Consider the following 20714-nt stretch of genomic DNA (forward strand, 5'->3'; position numbering starts at 1 on the left):
AACCACCTGTCCTTACGGCCTATGGCCACTTCCGAACAAGCCCTAGCCATTTTTTATTTGTTGGATGGTGAGGCTAGAACATAGATAAAGTTTCGTCCTGCTGTGGACAGAGATGACCCAGAGAAAATATTTACCATCCTTAGTAATGTCTACCTTCAAAAGCAGTTCTTTCAGCGAAGGCAACTAGAGGGAGAGTCGTTGCGGGAGTACTCCCATGCTCTTATGTCCCTGATAGAGATTGTAAATCGCAATGATCCAGATTGTTTTTGTAATCCAGACATTGTTTTACGTGACCAATTCATAGAATTTGTGCGAGATAGTATGCCGCGTCGGGAGTTATGCCGTCACACTAGGCTTAACCCCAGACTTGGTTTCTTGGATATCCGACGGGAAGCAATCCGTTGGCTAGAAGAGGGTGAACACTCTGGTGCCCAGCGTCCTCAGGCACAGTCATGTAGTACCAATAGCATCACAGAGTTATCTGTTGACTCGCAAACGGTGTCATTAACATCCACTAAAGAGTTAGCCGAGGTAAAGGAAAGTCTTCGTAAACAACAAGCTCAGCTAGATACCATCTTGAAGCGTCTCGATGCACCTAGTTTTTTAGCAGAGGCAGCACATTCTAGGGTGCTTGCTCCCCCAACCTCTGGAGCTCTGGCACGTGGTTCTCGATATCGTTTTCACGCTGATGGTAGACCTATTTGTTTGCGCTGCAGTCAGCCTGGCCACATTGCACGGTTTTGTAAGGTCCCCTCTGTCCCCGCTACCCAGTGGGCGGAAAACTAACCCCCTCCGACGTTATGGCCCAATCGTCGGGTGGGTAATCTTCGGGCTCTAGCTTCCCAATAGCACCCCAACTTATTAGGATATGTCCCGTGGTGGAGATTCGTATGGGTGAAGTGCCGATAGCCTGTCTACTAGACACTGGATCGATGGTGACTACAGTCACTAAAACATTTTTTGAGCAGCAGTTGCAGCCCCAGTTTCAACTTCAGCCCTTTCACTGGCTTAAGCTTAAGGCTGCCAATGGCTTAGATATCCCGTATCTGGGATACCTGGAAACCACACAAGTATTTTTGGAAAGACATTACCTAACATGGGCATCCTAGTTCTTAAGGATTCCACTGACCCAGCCATGCAATCTCGACGGGAGCGAGTCCCTGGCCTCCTCGGCATGAACATCATTGGTGAATGCTATCGTGAATTATTTTTTGAGCATGGCCACGCATTGTTCCAGTCCCCCTTTATTCAACACTCTCACCATGTGTCAACATCTAGAACAGACTTTGGAGACGGGCCGGGTGGGCTTGGCTAGAGTTCAGAAAGGTCCTGCGGTACGAATCCTTGCGGGTTCAATGAGACTTGTCCATAAAACCTGCCATCAGCAATTAGGGTACATTCTTCCCTCTTGTTTTTTAGAGCCCCTGTCATTTGTAGGTCAGTTGCCTAGTGACCTCCTTGTCCCAACCGCACGACTGTTTGTCACCAGCGGGATGGTCAGGACACTAATTCTTCCGATTTGTACATGACATCTGTTTTTGGATAAGTTTATTCGTTTTAACAGTAAGATGCTTGAGTTCTAAACATTTCCGATGCTTCCACGAGTGAGTTTTTTCCAAAACGGCAGCTAGGTAGCTTTTATTAGCTTCCGTTACCTAGCAACCTAGCATAATACTTGTAGCTATGCTTCTACCTGCTAGTGTTACTTGTTAGCCTACTAATTGTACATTTTGAAGCCATACTATAGCGTTTGTCACATTGTTTGTCTATCGGAAAATAGTCGGTTGTAATGTTCAGAATCACACATGTGCGACGCTACGCTGTGGGGCCCTGCTTTCGAACGATCACACATGTGCAATGCTGATCCTTTTATATTTAAATCAAAATGCTAATACTATGTAATTAAACTACATTCCACTTTCATTTCTGTACAGAGTATCCTACCACCGTCACATGGCCGAGCACTGTGTCCCTGGGAAATTATGGTAAAGTAACGAATGACCGTTTTTAACAGTGACAATAATTGTATGAACCATGGCAACCCTAAAGGCTATGTTTTGAAGCAAAAGCATGACTGAAAACCTTTGCATCACCAGACCCCTAGGTATCAACTCTGGTCTGGTGGAGGAGAACCCATATGGGGTCCAGGAAAACAGCTTGCAGCCAGGCAAGTGCAAATATAAGACACTCAAAGCTTCTCAATAGCATTGCCAACTCATTGTAAGGCATACTTAAGTTGTTCTGATCGTGGCAGGGGAATATATATTTGTCAAAACAACAAATGTTGTCTTACTAATGCTTTGTATACAACCATTCAAGGTATTATGTGTTATTTACATCAATGTTACAGCTAATCTAGAAGAACCACAGTGTGTGTCAATCATGTTAACTCTTGTAAACTTGTTTTACTTGTCTTTACTGACAGACACATTACAGGTTATGTTCCAGAAGATGGAGACATTGGAGGAGAACCAGCGAGAGGCTCTCCTATTCAGGCAATGAGGGCAAACACGCTGACAGCGAGGTGCCAGTGATGGACCTACAGGTGGCCCAAACACAGGCTGAACTCCAAGACCTTGAGGAGCGCCTTAAGGTGCTGGAGTTACGAAAGAGTGGTAGGTGTTTCGAGATGCTGTGAACTATGGCTTACACGCAGCGTTCAACGTTCAAATTGGTGCTAACAATAAGTTCACGACTTTTAATTGCAGATGCAGTGATGAAGTGGAAGACGGGACTAGGAAAGAGCTCCTCACAGCGTAGACACTCAAACACGCCCCGGCAGCCCATTCAAAACAAGCCAGGTGAATGATGAATGATGATTGCAGCTTCCCAATTAAAGAATTTATAATACATTACAGTACAATTCTAGAACTATAATCATTAGCTGTATCACGGGCATGGCACTGTCTATAATTCCAGTTATTAATATTTGTGGCAACTTAATCACCAAATGCATCATGGGCACTGTGCACTATATAGCAACGGGAACAATGCTCGTAAGACTTTATAAAGGATGCATGTATTAAAGTTATGTATTGTGCTTATTAAATGTATGTCTTATGAACTTAGAACTGTGCTCAGGCTTAAAGCATTGTGTCTCACACAGGGTGTGGGAAACAGGCTGTATTTTGTGTTGTTATCTCTCCATTTCAGAAGCAACCTTGAATCCGGGCTGAGATAGCACCCGAGCAGGTGGGATGCGTGGGGAAGAACAAACTCCCTGATACATGAGAGAACAAGCTCAACCCTTTTTGATATTTCTGTTTCAAGTGCACTGTATAATATATGCTGGGGCAGGGACAGATAGCCAGTTGGACTTCGTGAACCAACCCAAACTCTGTTGCGGGTAGGAAAACGTAGACAGCTCCAGAGCTCTGTACTTGTTGATTTCCAACTGCTGCATTAAAGCTGATATTATCGGACCTCTGCGACTCCAGACCACTCTTTCTAGAACACATATTTGTGTCATTGAATACCATCATTACATATTGGATTAGACACAAACAATTTAAATCCTTCACAATCCAACCTTTCACATGGCTATGTGACCAAAAACTAGAATCCCATAATATTTTTTTGATGATGTATATTATTCTAGATGTGATTTTTTTAATGACTTTTATAGCCCCTTTCATACGTGCAATTATGTTGATAGGACACTAACTTATTTTGTGCTTCATTGTCAGGGCCAACAGACGGGACCTGTAGCGGGGACTGGCAGAAGATTTTCATTCACTGTTTGGCACTTTGTTTGAAATAAAATTATTGAATGTTACATGGAAATGCTGCCTTGTTTATGATTAGCTTGAGTTAGGCTACACACCACACAAACATAGTCCTCCTGAAGTTGGCTATGTAGCCTATTATACAAGAACAAGTAGCATTTGGGGAAAATGAGGTCTGCATATGAACCGCCCCAATATAAGCAATAAAATTGAGAAATATAGGTTAGTAATTAACGTCGCAGTTACGTACTAGCAACGTCACAAAATTACGGTGCTAGGAGGTCGCGGTTACGGAGTGGCAACGTCACAAGATGACGTCGCCAAAGACGTTGCGGCAACGTATGTTGGCTCAACGAGTGACGTTGCGGCAACGTAACTGTGTTAGCTGGGAAGCGCCAGTCTCTTACACAGGTGATAGGTATTACCTGATTAGTGGAGACACAAGACAAGCTATTCAGTCAATTCGTCTCATTAAAAGACTTAAGAGCACCACAACCACTACCGATACTGCTATATCTTATGCCACACTACTCATTCTGCAGATGCTGCTAATATCTCTTTAGCTAACGACTATGCTAATGCTACTGTTTTGTTCTACTACGCCACTGAGTGCGTTCACTCGTCCATGAGAAACCTGATAGCCATTGTCAGTTTATGCCAATATTACGATTACTCGGTTTACATGTGTAATTAGTAATGCGATTACTCAAACACGTCTACATGATTCTTTTTATTAATCGTTGTATGGTCAACGGACAAAACGTGCACCATCATCCTTCTGCATCAAAGTGTCGCCGTCCCAGCAAACACAGTTACGTTGCCCTTACGTTGCCGCAACGTCACTCGTTGACCAAACATACGTTGCCGAAACGTCTTTGACGACGTTGCGGGACCGTGCATCTGTGGGGCGCCAGTAGGTTGCCGCAACGTCATCTTGTGACGTTGCCAGTCCGTAACCGCAACGTCGTGGCAACGTTATTTTCCGACGTTGCCAGTCCGTAACCGCAACCTCCTAGCAACGTAACTTTCCGACTTTGGCAGTCCGTAACCGCGACGTCGTCGCAACGTCATTTTCCGACGTTGCCAGTCCGTAACTGCGACGTTAATTACTAACCTATATTTTTGTCAATTCTATTGCTTATATTGGGGTGGTTCATATGCAGACCTCATTGCCCCAAATGCTACTTGTTCTTGTATAATAGGCTACATAGCCAACTTCAGGAGGACTTTGTTTGTGTGGTGTGTAGCCTAACTCAAGCTAATCATAAACAAGGCAACATTTCCATGTAAAATTCAGTCATTTTATTTCAAACAAAGTGCCAAACAGTGAATGAAAATCTTCTGCCAGTCCCCGCTACAGGTCCTGTCTGTTGGCCCTGACAATGAAGCACAAAATAAGTTAGTGTCCTATCAACATAATTGCACAGATGAAAGGGGCTATACAAGTCATAAAAAAATCACATCTAGAATAATATACATCATCAAAAAATATTATGGGATTCTAGTTTTTGGTCACATAGCCATGTGAAAAGTTGGATTGGGAAGCTGCCATCATCATTCATTCACCTGGATTGTTTTGAATGGGCTGCCGGGGCGTGTTTGAGTGTCTACACTGTGAGGAGCTCCACAGCCTTCTCTCCTAATCCCGTCTTCCACTTCATCACAGCATCTGCAATTAGAAGTCATGAACTTATTGTTAGCACCAATTTGAACGTTGAACACTGCGTGTAAGCCATAGTTCACAGCACCTCAAAACACCTACCTCTTTCGGAACTCCAGCACCTTAAGGCGCTCCTCAAGGTCTTGGAGTTCAGCCTGTGTTTGGGCCACCTGTAGGTCCATTACTGGCACCTCTTCAGCGTGTCTGCCCTGTCGTCGCCTGAATAGGAGAGCCTCTCGCTGGTTCTCCTCCATTGTCTCCATCTTCTGGAACATAACCTGTAATGTGTCTGTCAGTAAAGACAAGTAAAACAAGTTTACAAGAGTTAACATGATTGGCATACACTGTGGTTCTTCTAGATTAGCTGTAACATTGATGTAAATAACACATGTTACCTTGAATGGTTGTATACAAAGCATTAGTAAGACAACATTTGTTGTTTTGACAAATATGTATCCCCCTGCCACAATCAGAACAACTTAAGTATGCCTTACAATGAGTTGGCAATGCTATTGAGAAGCTTTGAGTGTCTTATATTTGCTCTTGCCTGACTGCCAGCTATTTTCCTGGACCCCATATGGGTTGTCCTCCACCAGACCAGAGTTGACACCTAGGGGTCTGGTGATGCAAAAGTTTTCAGTCATGCTTTTGCTTCAAAACATAGCCTTTAGGGTTGCCATGGTTCATACAATTATTGTCACTGTTAAAAACGGTCATTCATTACTTTACCATTCCATGTGTCCATTCCCAGGGACACAGTGCTAGGCCGTGTGACGGAGGTAGGATACTCTGTACAGAAATGAAAGTGGAATGTAGTTTAAGTACATAGTATTAGCATTTTGATATAAATATAAAAGGATCAGCATCGCACATGTGTGATCGTTCGAAAGCAGGGCCCCACAGCGTAGCGTCGCACATGTGTGATTCTGAACATTACAACCGACTATTTTCCAATAGACAAACAATGTGACAAACGCTATAGTATGGCTTCAAAATTAACAATTAGTAGGCTAACAAGTAACACTAGCAGGTAGGAGCATTGCTACGAGTATTATGCTAGGTTGCTAGGTAACGGAAGCTAATAAAAGCTACCTAGCTGCCGTTTTGGAAAACACTCACTCGTGGAAGCGTCGGAAACATTTAGAACTCACGCATCTTAAGGTTAAAACAAATACACGTATCCAAAAACAGATGGCATGTACAAATTGGAAGAATTAGTGACATGATACTTTTATAGACGCCATTGCTGTGCATGCCATGACCGACTGATCAAAACGTGATCAGCCACGCGCTGATAAACTATTTTCGGACAAGTTTTTTTCTAACAGTTCAGGGGTGTCATTTATAAAGCTTGCGTACGCACAAAACGGGGCTGAAAATGTGCGTACGCCACTTTCCACGCAAAGGTTGTGATTTATAAAAAAACAAACTTGACGGGAGAATGTGCGGTCCTCCACGTAAACTCTGACCGTCCCGTAGGCCTACGCACATTTTGAAAACAGATGGAATTGGCGACGCAGATGACTGTACTGTAGTCGACTGCAGAAATTGAATGTGGGAAGAACATTACTCGTAATATTTATATATTTTGTTTTCCTCACACACGTTTTTTTCATTCAATTTCATGATTATCATGAAGATTACATCCAGCAGTGCTATTTGCGTTTGTACTGAGTGATTCTTGACAATAAACACCTTGTACAATCCAACTCAAATTTTAAATAAAAATTCAGCGCTTCCTCACAATCAGATTGTCCACTACGGGAGTTCAGGAGGGGGAGATTCCCCGACTGCATGGAATACAGGATTACATCACATATCCTACCTTTAGATAACTGCAGAACACAGTGTATAACTAAATATATTTATTTAATACTGTGCAAATATCCTCATATGTCAAAAACTGGAAATACAGTCGTCAAGCTCCCGTGCAATTGCTACACTCTACGTCCTCGTTATCAGTCCAGACTTTAATAGATTACTGTTCATAACAAAACGCTTTTGTTTTCAAATTGTATCTCGACTCGCAGTATCACTGCCACAGTTGACGCCACTCGCACAGTTTTTTTTTAATTGGTGATCTACCGGCCACCACATTTTCGGAATTTTCGGGCTTCACCAATAGGCTAACAGTGTCTGAGAAGTTGTCATGCGCTATGATTCACCGTAAAGAACAATCGTATGCCAGGGTCATGATGAGATACTAGATTAGCATTCATGAGGTGCTTTGCATTGACGATTTATGGTTAAAAATGGGCGTGTTCAGGGCGGGGTATAATGCTGATTCACGTACGCACACTTGTGGGTAATCTGTGATTTATAAAGGGAACATTGTGTACAGGTGTGCGTACGCACGGTTTTATAAATCTGAATTTGTGTGTGCGTACGCCATTTTAGGCTTTTGGGCGTACGTACACTTTTAGTAAGAATCCTACGCACAGTTTTATAAATGAGACCCCTGAACGTTTATTTTCACTGATTCTTTTGTGGGTGATTGGTGAGACGCTAAACTTTGTATGTATTTTCAGTATTTAACTTTCTGGAGGGTTTAGCCTTAACTCTACAGTCCTACATTATACTAGCTTTACTACTAGCTAGTAGCTAGCGAAATCCTAACGTAAACAATGTTAATCTGAAACAGACAACCAGGCTTAATAGCCTAAATTTCAAACCTATACGTAATAGCATGTTCCATCCAATTTCAGAAAATATGTTAATATATTTCAATCTATTTCTGTAAAGAAACTCACCTTTGAAGTAGCTAATTTCCAGTTGAAATCCATGCTTTCAAGACGTTTGAATCCCAGCAAACTCTTCTGAAATCCCAGTTTCAGAGATGCGTTGAAATGGGCATGCGCAAAGTTGTTGCTCAGAGGCCGACTGAGGGGCAGCTCGGTTTGCTACGGAAGAATTTTAATATTCTGTGATGACTTGTCTTTGGTAATAAAACTTAAGAATCGCTTGCCTTTTGGTCACATTTAACAATTTTGTATTACAAAATTATTGCAGCTCAAATTTGCATTGTGTGTCATACAGCTTTAGTGTGCTGGACAAAGAATGTTTGCTTAATCATGTTAAACATCACACACTGATTGCTTTTGTACATGTAAAGAATGAAATACTTATATTTTAATATAGGCCTAAGGCTAAGAATATAAGAATTATATTCCAAATTCAGTCTTTTATTTAAAGCTATGTTCCTGCATATGAGAAAATTGATGACCATGCTGGGGCTGAGCTGCACATCAAATCAAATTTATTTGTATAGCCCTTTTTACACGCAAGCATGTCACAGAGGGCTTCACATACGCCCATAGAACTGCCCCCCAACCAACCTAAACCCTCAAGGAAGACAAGGAAAAACTCCCAACGGGAGAAAAAATGGAAGAAACCTTGGGAGGAGCAATTCAGATAGGGTTCCCCTCTTCCAGAGACGGTTGGTAAGAGAGAGGAGCAGAACACAAGCTAAACATAGTCATACAATGTCAATGGGTTTTGAAACACCAAAAATGAATTGTTCGGCTTTATAGACGTTGGATGGGACCTGGAAACTCGCTGTTGGCCGTCATGGAGGCTGGTTTCCGGTTGACGACCTGGTCCAGTGTTGGTAGACCGACGACCAGATGAATTACATACATTGTCTACATTTATACGTCCTAGGTGCAACATTTAGTATTGTGTGATTGCAATTAATGTAGACTATGGCTACATTACAAAAGTGTCAGAACTGAGAGCAGTCCAGTGTGATCTCTCCATGGATAAACCACTGCACTCGAGATCCGTTGTCCTGCGACCAAAGAGCGACTAAACGGCAACTTAACCCATGGTACCAAAATGAATGTATCCAGCCGACCAAGGTACAACGTCGCGGCAACGTTGTCCATGGGACCATAAAATAACGTAACCGGCCAACCAAGGTACAATGTCGCGGCAACGTTGCCCACAGGTCTAAAAATAACGTAACCAGCCGACCAAGGTACGACGTTGTGGCAACGTTGTCCATGGGACCAACTGGCAACATCCCCTTTATAACGTTGCCACAACGTTGCCAGAAGGTAACGTCACGGGTTACCAACTGAGCACCTACTGGCAACGTTGCCGCAACGTCATGTGTTAGCTGGGGTGTCTTCCTGTATCAGCCCTACGCTGTATGTTTTATTCAATCAAAACATTGAATCCTACTAAGAAAGACGAGTAAACGCACTCAATGATAGGCTACATTTGCTACTGATATTACTATCCCTACTATAATTTCAGCTGCTAAAACTATAATATTCTTGTTACAACTAGCTAGCCTACTTCTTCTGTTTAACAGTTCAACTTTCAGCTTCTCCCGCATTGTAGGCTATTTAAGCTCTTAGCTTTGTTGATGCAGTTCAGCTTCCACACTGCCTCTTGAAATTAAACCATTTCTTCGATTGCTTCACAACGTTCAAACGTATTCTCCCGCATTGTATTTAAGCACTGAGCTTTGTTAGATCAGTGGTTCTCAACCTTATTTCAACGATGTACCTGTAGGGGGGTAAATATTGTCCAAACAACCTAAACTAATTCCCCTATGGTTTAAAGGAAGATGGGAAACTGAACAGTGTATTAAAATGAAGCAAATAATGCCAATACCAATAGAATTCCAGGTGTTTGACTCTATGGGTTAAATCAGAGCAAGAATGGTCAAAGTACGGTTAAATGAAATACGCATTTAATAACTTTGCAAATGAATGAAATCAATTACAAGGCAAACATGTTACAATATGAAAGTTTTCAATCTTACCTACTCTACCATGATCATTGTAAATCAGAGAGAAAGCAAGAGGTGAGGAAGGAGTAGGACAAGGGAGAACTGAGGAGAAGGTCTCAGGAGATGAAGAATCCAAAGAACAATGCATTACAATTCCCTTTATACACAAGAGCAACCAATCAGACCACATCTTGAATGGGGTGTGAGAGCCATCAAGTTGAGACCGTCCAGAAACTCCAGACTTATTTGACACCCAGCCTTACAATCCTCCCTCTTGGACACAAAAGCACATGAAAAGCTGCTGTGTTCATCGTGTGAAAACCTGCACCCATAGGAAAAGGAACTTGATTGCAGACAGGTCAGCATTGAGATTCTAATGGTCATGGCTATTGCTCAGAGGATCACTTTTGGATCATGGCTAGTGCTCAGAGGACCAATTTTGGATCATGGCCATTGCTCAGAGGATCACTTGGAAGAACCTTTGTATTGGCATGCAGACGTGCCCTTGGTTAGCATATTCCTGCTACTTAAGTTCTTGTCCGGTTACAGCAGAACACAATTGGAGCACAGCACTTGATTAACAATAAAAATGGTAAAGTTTGGAGTGGTCTGGGGTCTGAGTGAGTCGGATTGGATACAAATGGAAATTAGTGAGACAGTGTCCTAAAACTCAAAAAAATAGTTGAACAACAGTCCTCCCTTTTGATAGATGAGAGGTACACAAACATATCATCTAGCAGATGAAAATGGCAATTAAAACAAAAGTGTCCAAAATAAACAAAACACAAATTACACAGCAATCATAAAATAAAATACAAGTTATACCAATCTACATTTACAGGTCAGCAACCATTGTGAGTTTAGCTAAAACCTAGAACATTTACCACCAACTCTATAAAACACACAAAGGTACATACTGATCCACAATACCCAATACTCATCCACACAAACCAACATAGGAACTAATGGATGGACAACCCATACGCACTATGCATATGCAGCTAAATGAACTGGAGCAGCAACAAATAAACTGTCCCCAACGAATCTTTGAACTACAACAAAGACTAAACACAGTGGTAATACAGTAGGAATGTAGCAATATCACAATTTGGACCTGAATTAGGTAAATGTAAAAGATAGTTGGAATTGCATGTAATCACGTTAAAAAGTTTAAGATTTGGTTGTCTTGATAAAGGCTCAGCTTATGCTGCATGAAAAATGGGGGAGGCCTACCCTTTCCCAGATCCCAACATTTGGACTCAGTGTGACCACTTCTTAGACAAGCACGACAAAATCTAACTTTGTTGTTAGCATAAAACAAGCGTGTGGGTGGAATAGGCATATTTCTGCCAAGATCCCAACATCGCATTTCGGTGTGTCCTTGTCTTTTACAGAAGTTACACTGTATATGATGGGGCTGCTGGGGCTTGGGTTTTGCCTCTGTCGCCATTTTTATGGCAGCAATGCGTGGCGGATCAGGAGCACGACGGTTCTTTGTAGAACGCGGTTTGGGAATTTGCGCACCAATTCCACTCTCTGTGTCTGAACACTCATTAGTAGAATGTGAGCCAGCACGGCTGGTCTCTTCACTGCTTTTATTAGCGGTGTGTTGCCTTGTGGCACTAAAAGGTGTTGCTGCTTTGAGGACAGAGTTGAGAAGACATTTGCCAATTAAATGTACAGTAATCTTCAATGTTTGTTTCTTTTCTGCTTTCTTTTTATGGACTCCTACAGTTCGCCAATGTTCAATTATTTCAGCTAGCGTAAAATCTATTTTAAGACCGTTCTTGTCTTTCTTGCTCAATTCAGATAACGTTCGGTTAACGCTAACTTCTTCCCATAGGTTAAGTAATTTGTTAACTTCAGTTTCCTATTCCATTTTTGTTCAGTTCATGCAGGAGCTAATATCAGAAACTAGTAATAGGCTTCTACCAACAGAACCAGGTGGAACACAATTAATGTACATTTGTAAATGCTTACTCACCGCACCATGGTTTGAAACGCCGGTTTGTCAAACTGTAACTGCATTGCTCGAAACATATCACGTCGGGGTCACCAAAACTGTAGGGGGGTAAATGTGGTCCAAACAACCTAAACTAATTCCCCTATGGTTTAAAGGAAGATGGGAAACTGAACAGTGTATTAGCATGAAGCAAATAATGCCAATACCAATAGAATTCCAGGTATTTGACTCTATGGGTTAAATCAGAGCAAGAATGGTCAAAGTACGGTTAAATGAAATACGCATTTAATAACTTTGCAAATGAATGAAATCAATTACAAGGCAAACATGTTACAATATGAAAGTTTTCAATCTTACCTACTCTACCATGATCATTGTAAATCAGAGAGAAAGCAAGAGGTGAGGAAGGAGTAGGACAGTAGGACAAGGGAGAACTGAGGAGAATGTCTCAGGAGATGAAGAATCCAAAGAACAATGCATTACAATTCCCTTTATACACAAGAACAACCAATCAGACCACATCTTGAATGGGGTGTGAGAGCCATCAAGTTGAGACCGTCCAGAAACTCCAGACTTTAGCATATGAGAGGTGGGGGCAGGTTTGACACCCAGCCTTACATACCCTTTGTGAAATATTTTTTCAGCCAAGTACCCCTTACCAGCGCAGAGCATTTTTGATTGAAAAAAATATGTATATACTAGTGCTGTCAAACGATTAAAATATTTAATCGCGATTAATCGCATTAATGTCATAGTTAACTCGCGATTAATCACAATTAATCGCACATTTGTATCTATTCTAAATGTCCCTGATTTCTTTTTGTCCCAATCTTTTTTCAAATTGTAATGCTCTTATCAACATAGAAAAGTGGTTCGGATTGCATTGTGCAAATATTTTTTTTATTGAAAACAACATTGCAATCGCCTGGCTTTGACGAGGGGGCAGAGAATTCGCATCAGCTGTGTGCTTGGCCATCAAGTGGTATTTCAGACTGGACGTGCTGCGATGATAGCTCAGTTTACAACAACAAAACACACAGATCACTGGTCTTGTCAATAGAACCATTTGGCAACTTTTTAAAAGCAAACTTTCCATTCAGAATCTTGTTGGCATCCATTTCGGCATCTCGCGCTCGTCATCCACTCAAAACGTAACGTTAGCCTACTACCAGAGAATGTCTAATATCCGTAAATGGGCTCTGCTACTACTCTTTAGCCAGCTCGCAAGCCAAACGAGTGTTTGGCGTGCCTGTTGTTTTGTTTCCGGTCTAGCTAGATCCGGTGTGGTGTTGTAGTTTTTCTAACATCGGTAGTTGTTGCAACAGCATGTGAAAAAAACTACAAAGTTTGCTAGGCCAAAAAGAGCGTTAATCGCGCGATAAAATAATTGACGCCGTTAATTTGGGTTTGCGTTAACGCTGTTAATAACGCGTTAAACTGACAGCACTAGTATATACATATTTTTTTCAATCAAAAACGTCGCCAAAGACATTGCGGCAACGTAAGTTTGGTCAACGTGTGACTTTGCGACAACGGGCAACGTATCTGTGTTAGCTGGGCAGCGCTATTGTAACGGATGTGTTCAGGGCATGAACAGGCACAACTCATGGGTGGGTTTTTATATTTATTTGCTCCTTCAGAAGACAATGAAACAACAAATTGCCATCTTATTTTCGCTCTCTTTGCACCTCAGCTTCCCTCAAGCAATACAAAATGTAGTGTTCATTCAACATTACATCACATTTTCAATGCACACTAGCTAGCCAAGAGCTATTCAAATTTGACCAGAAAACATTTAGCAAATGAATGTTACCATCATGAAAAACTATATCCAGAGGAAATAACAGTGCCACCTAGAGCAGGGGTTCTCAAACATTTCAGCCCACGACCCCTAAAATAATGGTGCCAGTGACTCGCGACCCCCGCATCCACGGAGGTGGTTTACTGGACTTTGATCCAGACCTGCCCACCAGAACCGCCCCCGTATACGCCACCACAGCTGGCCTGCCCTGCTAATGCATGCACATTCTGAGTTAGATGTGATGCTAGTTCGGAAGATCAATAGTTAATGCGAGCATGCGTAGCGCGCAATCCAATTTTTTTGCCTTTATTTGAGCGCAACATATTTTTTTAGCTTTGTGTAAAATAAACAAAGCCTTTTTTCAATTGGTAAAACTTTGTGCGTAGCAAGTAACAACCCACCTTCTGACTTCAAGTTTCAATGACTTTCCGTTACGTTAAATGACCGGACTACTTGCGGAATGATATGAAAGATGTGAATTAGAAGCACAAAACCCGTTGCCAATGACAGCGGTCATAAACTTTTCGCAGCGATGAACATCAAGAGATTACAGACCTGCGAACGTAGACATTTAACCTACATATGGCCCATACAAATCAACAGAATTTTTGGGAACATTCTGATGAGCCGTATAATAACTATTTTTAAATGATTTTTTAATGGATGCTAATGGATGATAATCTTTTAAATCTCACGTACCCCCTGGACTGCCTTCACGTACCCCCAGGGGTACGCGTACCTCCGGTTGAGAACCACTGTGTTAGATGATGCAGTTCAGCTTCCACACTCCCTCTGTTGTGTGAATCATACATTTTGTAAATAAATTCCAGCTTGCGGGTATTTTCTCACTTCTGTATTTTCAGCCATTTAAAATAATTAATTTCAGATTTCAGCATACAGTAGTGCGTTCACTTGACCATGAGAAACCCGATAGCAATTGTCAGTTTATGCCAATAATACGATTACTCCGTTCACATGTGTAATTAGTACTGCGATTACTCAAACACGTCTACATTACTCTTTTTATTAATCGTTGTATGGTCCACGGACAAAACGTGCACCATCATCCTTCTGCAACAAAGTGTCTTCCTGTATCAGCCCTACTTCTGCTGTATGTTTCATTCAATCAAAACGTTGAATCCTACTAAGAAAGACGAGTAAACGCACTCAATGATAGGCTACATCTGCTACTCATATTACTATCCCAACTATAATTTCAGCTGTTAAAACTATAATATTATGATGCAGTTCAGCTTCCACACTCCCTCTTTTGTGTGAATCATAAATTTTTAAAATTATTTTCAGCTTGCGGGTATTTTCTCATTTCTGTATTTTCAGCCATTTTAAATAATTAATTTCAGATTTCAACATTCCAACGCATTTTCAGCAGGAAATGCATGTTCTAGTTCAGCATTTTCTTCTATTTCTTCCATGACACCTTTCAGCGCCTTCAAATCTTCAGCTATTAGAACCGTTCAACTATCAAAAATTCTGCAGTTTCATGCCATGGGTGCTATGACTTTTCAGCATTGTACCTCACATACTTGAATTAATATAAATCAATATTCATAATATTTTTAACATGGGTTTCCAATGGAGTTTTCAAACTTCTTAAAACTTCTTCAACTTCCAAATCCTTCTTCTTCCTCAATCTTTCAGCAAGAGCCACCATTTAAACTTTAAAATGTTGACAAAACCCTAAACTATTTTTAAATAATTCAGCTTTTTGATATCCGTTCAACTTTTTTCAATAGCACTGATTATGTTTCATGAGTTTTTCAAACCATTTCTGAGATTTACATGGGTGTCTACGTGAAAGCCTAGAGTGCAGACTGAAACGCTTAGAGTGGAGGGGAGCTTCGGATGTAGTTAAAAAATATTTCAAGTTTGCCAGCATTGCCACAATTTTCGCTCTTCATGCTTCGTTTTTGGATCAATAGATAGCTAATTTGTGCTGGTCGTAGACAGTTGTCTGTGGAATCTAACAGACTTACACATTTATTCAGAGCCCCACGAAAGCGAGACAAAGTCCAACTCTCGCCCCTTAGAGTCCAATGCAAATCTGGTGACAAATTCGTCACAGAAAACAAAAAATAACAAGATTTATAAACTGACGTTAAGAGTCGTATTTCTGAACGCACAGACATATAAAGGACATCTCTGGTTTCGGCAGAGTCTTGGGTCTCGGAAAATATCTTTATTTTTTGGATTGGACGTATAGTTTTGCGTCTAGGTTAACTTGTTTGAGGTGTGGATTCTAGCTAAATGTTATGTTATTCTCTGCCCTCAGCGCATTAGCAGCCATAGCTGCACCATCACCGTGGCAACCACACAAACACGCGCCAGTCTCTTACACAGGTGATTGGTATTAGCTGATTAGTGGAGACACAAGACAATCTATTCAGTCAACTCGTCTCATTAAAAGACTAAGACAGGGGTGTCCAATCCTGGTCCTCGAGGGCCGCTGTCCTGCATGTTTTAGATGTTTCCCTTATCCAGCTCACCTGATTCTAATGAATGGTCGTTATAAAAACCCATTTAATTGAATCAGGTGTGTTGGAGCAGGGAAACATCTAAAACAGAGGTCTTCAACCCTGGTCCTCAGGGACCCCCTGCCCTACATGTTTTAGATGTTTCCCTGCTCCAACACACCTGATTCAAATGAGTGGTCGTTAACAGGCTTCTGCATTACTAGATAACGACCTATTCATTTGAATCAGGTGTGTTGGAGCAGGGAAACATTTAAAACGTGCAGGACAGGGGGTCCCTGAGGACCAGGGTTGAAGACCTCTGATCTAAAACATGCAGGACAGCGGCCCTCGAGGACCGGATTTAGACACCCCTGGACTAAGAGCACCACAACACAACTACTACCACTACCGATACTGCTATATCTTATGCCACACTACTACTACTAATTCTGCAGATGCTGCTAATAACTCTTTCGCTAACTACTATGCTAATGCTAGTACTGTTTTGTTGTACTACGCCACTGAGTGCGTTTACTTGACCATGAGAAACCTGATCACCATTGTCGGTTTATGCCAATAATATGATTACTCCATTTACATGTGTAATTAGTTATGCAATTATGATTCTTTTTATTAATCTTTGTGTACTCCACGGACAAAACTTGAACCATCATCCTTCTGCAACAAAGTGTCAGTGCCTTCCTGTATCGGCCCTACTGCTGTAGGCTATGTTTCATTCAATCAACACATTGAATCCTACTAAGAAAGCCTATAGGCTACATCTGCTACTGATATTACTATCCCAACTATAATTTCAGCTGTCTCGTCTCGTCTTGTCATCTTCCGCTTGTCCGGGGATCGGGTCGCGGGGGCAACGACCTAAGCAGGGAGGCCCAGGCTTCCCTCTCCCCGGCCACTTCCACCACCTCTTCCTGGGGGACCCCGAGGCGTTCCCAGGCCAGCCGAGTGACATAGTCCCTCCAGCGTGTCCTGGGTCTTCCCCGGGGCCTCTTCCCAGTGGGACGTGCCCGGAACACCTCACCAGGGAGGCGTCCAGGAGGCATCCTAATCAGATGCCCGAGCCACCTCAGCTGGCTCCTCTCGACGCGGAGGAGCAGCGGTTCTACTCTGAGCCCCTCCCGGATGACCGAGCTTCTCACCCTATCTCTAAGGGAGAGCCCGGACACCCTGCGGAGAAAGCTCATTTCGGCCGCTTGTATTCGCGATCTCGTTCTTTCGGTCACTACCCATAGTTCGTGACCATAGGTGAGGGTAGGAACGTAGATCGACTGGTAAATAGAGAGCTTCGCCTTTCGACTCAGCTCCTTCTTCACCACGACGGACCGATGCAGAGCCCGCATCACTGCGGACGCCGCACCGATCCGCCTGTCGACCTCGCGCTCCATTCTTCCCTCACTCGTGAACAAGACCCCGAGATACTTGAACTCCTCCACTTGGTTCAGGATCTCCTCCCCGACCCGGAGATGGCACTCCACCCTTTTCCGGTCGATAACCATGGCCTCAGATTTGGAGGTGCTGATTCGCATCCCAGCCGCTTCACATTCGGTTGCGAACCGCTCCAGTGAGAGCTGAAGGTCACGGCCCGATGAAGCCAACAGGACCACATCATCTGCAAAAAGCAGCGACCCGATCTTGAGGTCACCAAACCGGACCCCCTCAACACCCTGGCTGCGCCTAGAAATCCTGTCCATATAGGTAATGAACAGAATCGGTGACATAGGGCAGCCCTGGCGGAGTCCAACCCTCACCGGAAACAAGTTCGACTTACTACCGGCAATGCGGACCAAACTCTGGCACCGGTCGTACAGGGACCGGACAGCCCCGATCAGGGAATCCGGTACCCCGTACTCTCGGAGCACCCCCCACATGAGCCCCCGAGGGACACGGTCGAACGCCTTTTCCAAATCCACAAAACATGTGTAGACTGGTTGGGCAAACTCCCACGTACCCTCCAGGACTCCGCGGAGGGTATAGAGCTGGTCCACTGTTCCACGGCCAGGACGAAAACCACATTGCTCCTCCTGAATCCGAGGTTCGACAATCCGGCGGACCCTCCTCTCCAGGACCCCCGAATAGACTTTCCCAGGGAGGCTGAGGAGTGTGATCCCCCTAAAGTTGGAGCACACCCTCCGGTCCCCCTTTTTAAAGAGGGGAACCACCACCCCGGTCTGCCAGTCCAGAGGCACTGTCCCCGATGTCCACGCGATGTTGCAGAGTCGTGTCAACCAAGACAGCCCTACAACATCCAGAGCCTTAAGGAACTCCGGACGGACCTCGTCCACCCCAGGGGCCCTGCCACCGCGGAGCTTTTCAACCACCTCGGTGACCTCGGCCCCAGAGATAGGAGGGCCCCCCCCGATGTCCCCAGACTCTGTCTCCACGTCGGAAAACGTGTTGGTGGAATTAAGGAGGTCTTCAAAGTATTCCTTCCACCGATCCAGGACGTCCCCCGTCGAAGTCAGCAGCGCACCGTCCCCACCGTATACAGTGTTGACAGAGCACTGCTTCCCCCTCCTGAGTCGCCGGATGGTGGTCCAGAACCTTTTTGAAGCCGTTCGGAAGTCATTCTCCATGGCCTCGCCGAACTCCTCCCATGCCCGGGTTTTTGCCTCCGCGACCGCCAGAGCCGCGTTCCGCCTGGCCTGCCGGTACACATCAGCTGCCTCAGGAGTCCTACCAGCCAATAAAGCCCGATAGGCCTCCTTCTTCAGCTTGACGGCATCCCTCACCTCCGGAGTCCACCACCGGGTCCGAGGGTTACCGCCGCGACATGCACCGACCGCCTTGCGGCCGCAGCTCCGGTCAGCCGCTTCAACAATGGAGGCCCGGAACATGGCCCATTCGGACTCAATGTCCCCGGCCCCCCCCGAGACATGATCGAAGCTCTCCCGGAGGTGGGAGTTGAAGCTCCTTCTGACAGAGGGTTCCGCCAGCCGTTCCCAGCAGACCCTCACATTACGTTTGGGCCTGCCAGGCCTGACCGGCGTCCTCCCCCACCATCGGAGCCAACTCACCACCAGGTGGTGATCAGTTGACAGCTCCGCCCCTCTCCTCACCCGAGTGTCCAAGACATGCGGCCTCAAGTCCGACGACACGACTACGAAGTCGATCATCGAACTGAGACCTCGGGTGTCCTGGTGCCAGGTGCACATATGGACACCCTTATGCTTGAACATGGTGTTCGTTATGGACAAGCCGTGTTTAGCACAAAAGTCCAACAACAGAACACCACTCGGGTTCAGATCGGGGGGGCCGTTCCTCCCAATCACGCCCCTCCAGGTCTCACTGTCATTGCCCACATGAGCATTGAAGTCCCCCAGGAGGACGAGGGAATCCCCGGGAGGAGCGCTTTCCAGCACCCCCTCCAGAGACTCCAAAAAGGGTGGGTACTCTGAGCTGCCGTTTGGTGCATAAGCACAAACGACAGTGAGGACCCGTCCCCCCACCCGAAGGCGGAGGGAGGCTACCCTCTCATCCACCGGGGTGAACCCCAATGTACAGGCACCGAACCGAGGGGAAACAAGTATTCCCACCCCAGCTCGACGCCTCTCACCAAGGGCAACTCCAGAGTGGAAGAGAGTCCAGCCCCTCTCAAGGAGACTGGTTCCGGAGCCCGTGCTGTGCGTCGAGGCGAGGCCGACTATATCTAGCCGGAAACTCTCTACCTCGCGCACCAGCTCAGGCTCCTTTCCCGCCAGCGAGGTGACGTTCCACGTCCCTAAAGCTAGCTTCTGCAGCCGAGGATCAGACCGCCAAGGCCCCCGCCTTCGGCCGCCGCCCGTCTCACACTGCACCCGACCCCCATGACCCCTCCTGCGGATGGTGAGCCCACTGGAAGAGGGTCCCACGTTGTCTCTTCGGGCTGTGCCCGACCGGGCCCCATGGGAAAAGGCCCGGCCACCAGGCGCTCGCCATCGAGCCCCACCCCCGGGCCTGGCTCCAGGGGGGGGGCCCCGGTGACCCGCTTCCGGGCAGGGGCAACTGGGAACCATTGTTGTGTTTCTTCATGGTTGGTTTTTTGAGCCACGCTTTGTCTGGTCTTTCACCTGGAACCTGTTTGCCTTGGGAGACCCTACCAGGGGCATAAAGCCCCCGACAACATAGCTTCCAGGATCACTAGGACACGCAAACCCCTCCACCGCGGTAAGGTGGTGACTCACGGAGGAGAGTCAGATTTCAGCTGTTAAAACTATAATATTTTTGTTACGACTAGCTAGCCTACTTATTTTTCTGTTTAACAGTTCAGCTTCTCCCACATTGTAGGCTATTTAAGCTCCTAGCTTTGTTAGATGATGCAGTTCATCTTCCACACTCCCTCTTTTGTGTGAATCATAC

At 44.6% G+C, this 20714-nt stretch overlaps 1 protein-coding gene and 1 long non-coding RNA gene across 11 annotated transcripts; one reads left to right on the top strand and one right to left on the bottom strand.

Moving 5' to 3' along the window:
• The first annotated feature begins 2322 nt into the window (after positions 1 to 2322).
• On the top strand, positions 2323 to 3746 carry LOC146260417 (uncharacterized). Of its 2 annotated transcripts, XR_014729580.1 has the most exons (3): positions 2323 to 2615; positions 2709 to 2801; positions 3687 to 3746. It is a non-coding gene; the product is annotated as an uncharacterized LOC146260417 (long non-coding RNA). The 2 variants fall into 2 exon arrangements; XR_014729579.1 differs by lacking the exon at positions 3687 to 3746 and having other exon boundaries at positions 2709 to 3422.
• A 1259-nt stretch (positions 3747 to 5005) lies between these two features.
• Positions 5006 to 9237, bottom strand: LOC146260418 (uncharacterized). 9 transcript variants are annotated; one of them, XR_014729540.1, is made up of 5 exons: positions 8136 to 9237; positions 6115 to 6174; positions 5488 to 6003; positions 5292 to 5394; positions 5006 to 5101 (listed from the first exon to the last, which is right to left on the bottom strand). XR_014729540.1 is itself a non-coding variant. In XM_084670386.1 (4 exons), the coding sequence occupies exons 1-4, from the start codon at positions 6027 to 6029 to the stop codon at positions 5033 to 5035; spliced, it is 456 nt and encodes a 151-aa protein (XP_084526512.1). In that variant the 5' UTR covers positions 6030 to 6497; the 3' UTR covers positions 5006 to 5032. The 9 variants fall into 9 exon arrangements, 1 of the variants encoding a protein (XP_084526512.1); XR_014729544.1 differs by lacking the exon at positions 8136 to 9237 and adding an exon at positions 6505 to 8121; XR_014729545.1 differs by lacking the exon at positions 8136 to 9237 and adding an exon at positions 6257 to 6497.
• Positions 9238 to 20714: the final 11477 nt, after the last annotated feature.

Source organism: Hypomesus nipponensis, chromosome 13 (genome assembly GCF_054491055.1).
Source record: "Hypomesus nipponensis isolate SF chromosome 13, ASM5449105v1, whole genome shotgun sequence".
Classification (NCBI taxonomy): domain Eukaryota; kingdom Metazoa; phylum Chordata; class Actinopteri; order Osmeriformes; family Osmeridae; genus Hypomesus; species Hypomesus nipponensis.

Excerpts from the sequence above, each read along its gene's own strand:
- LOC146260418 (XM_084670386.1), bottom strand. The coding sequence starts at position 6,029 with ATGACTGAAAACTTTTGCATCACCAGACCCCTAGGTGTCAACTCTGGT. Across the intron at positions 5,675-5,932 it reads GGAAAATAGCTGGCAGTCAG|ACACATTACAGGTTATGTTC; the intron begins GCAAGAGCAAAT and ends CTTTACTGACAG. Across the intron at positions 5,395-5,487 it reads GTGCTGGAGTTCCGAAAGAG|ATGCTGTGATGAAGTGGAAG; the intron begins GTAGGTGTTTTG and ends TTCTAATTGCAG.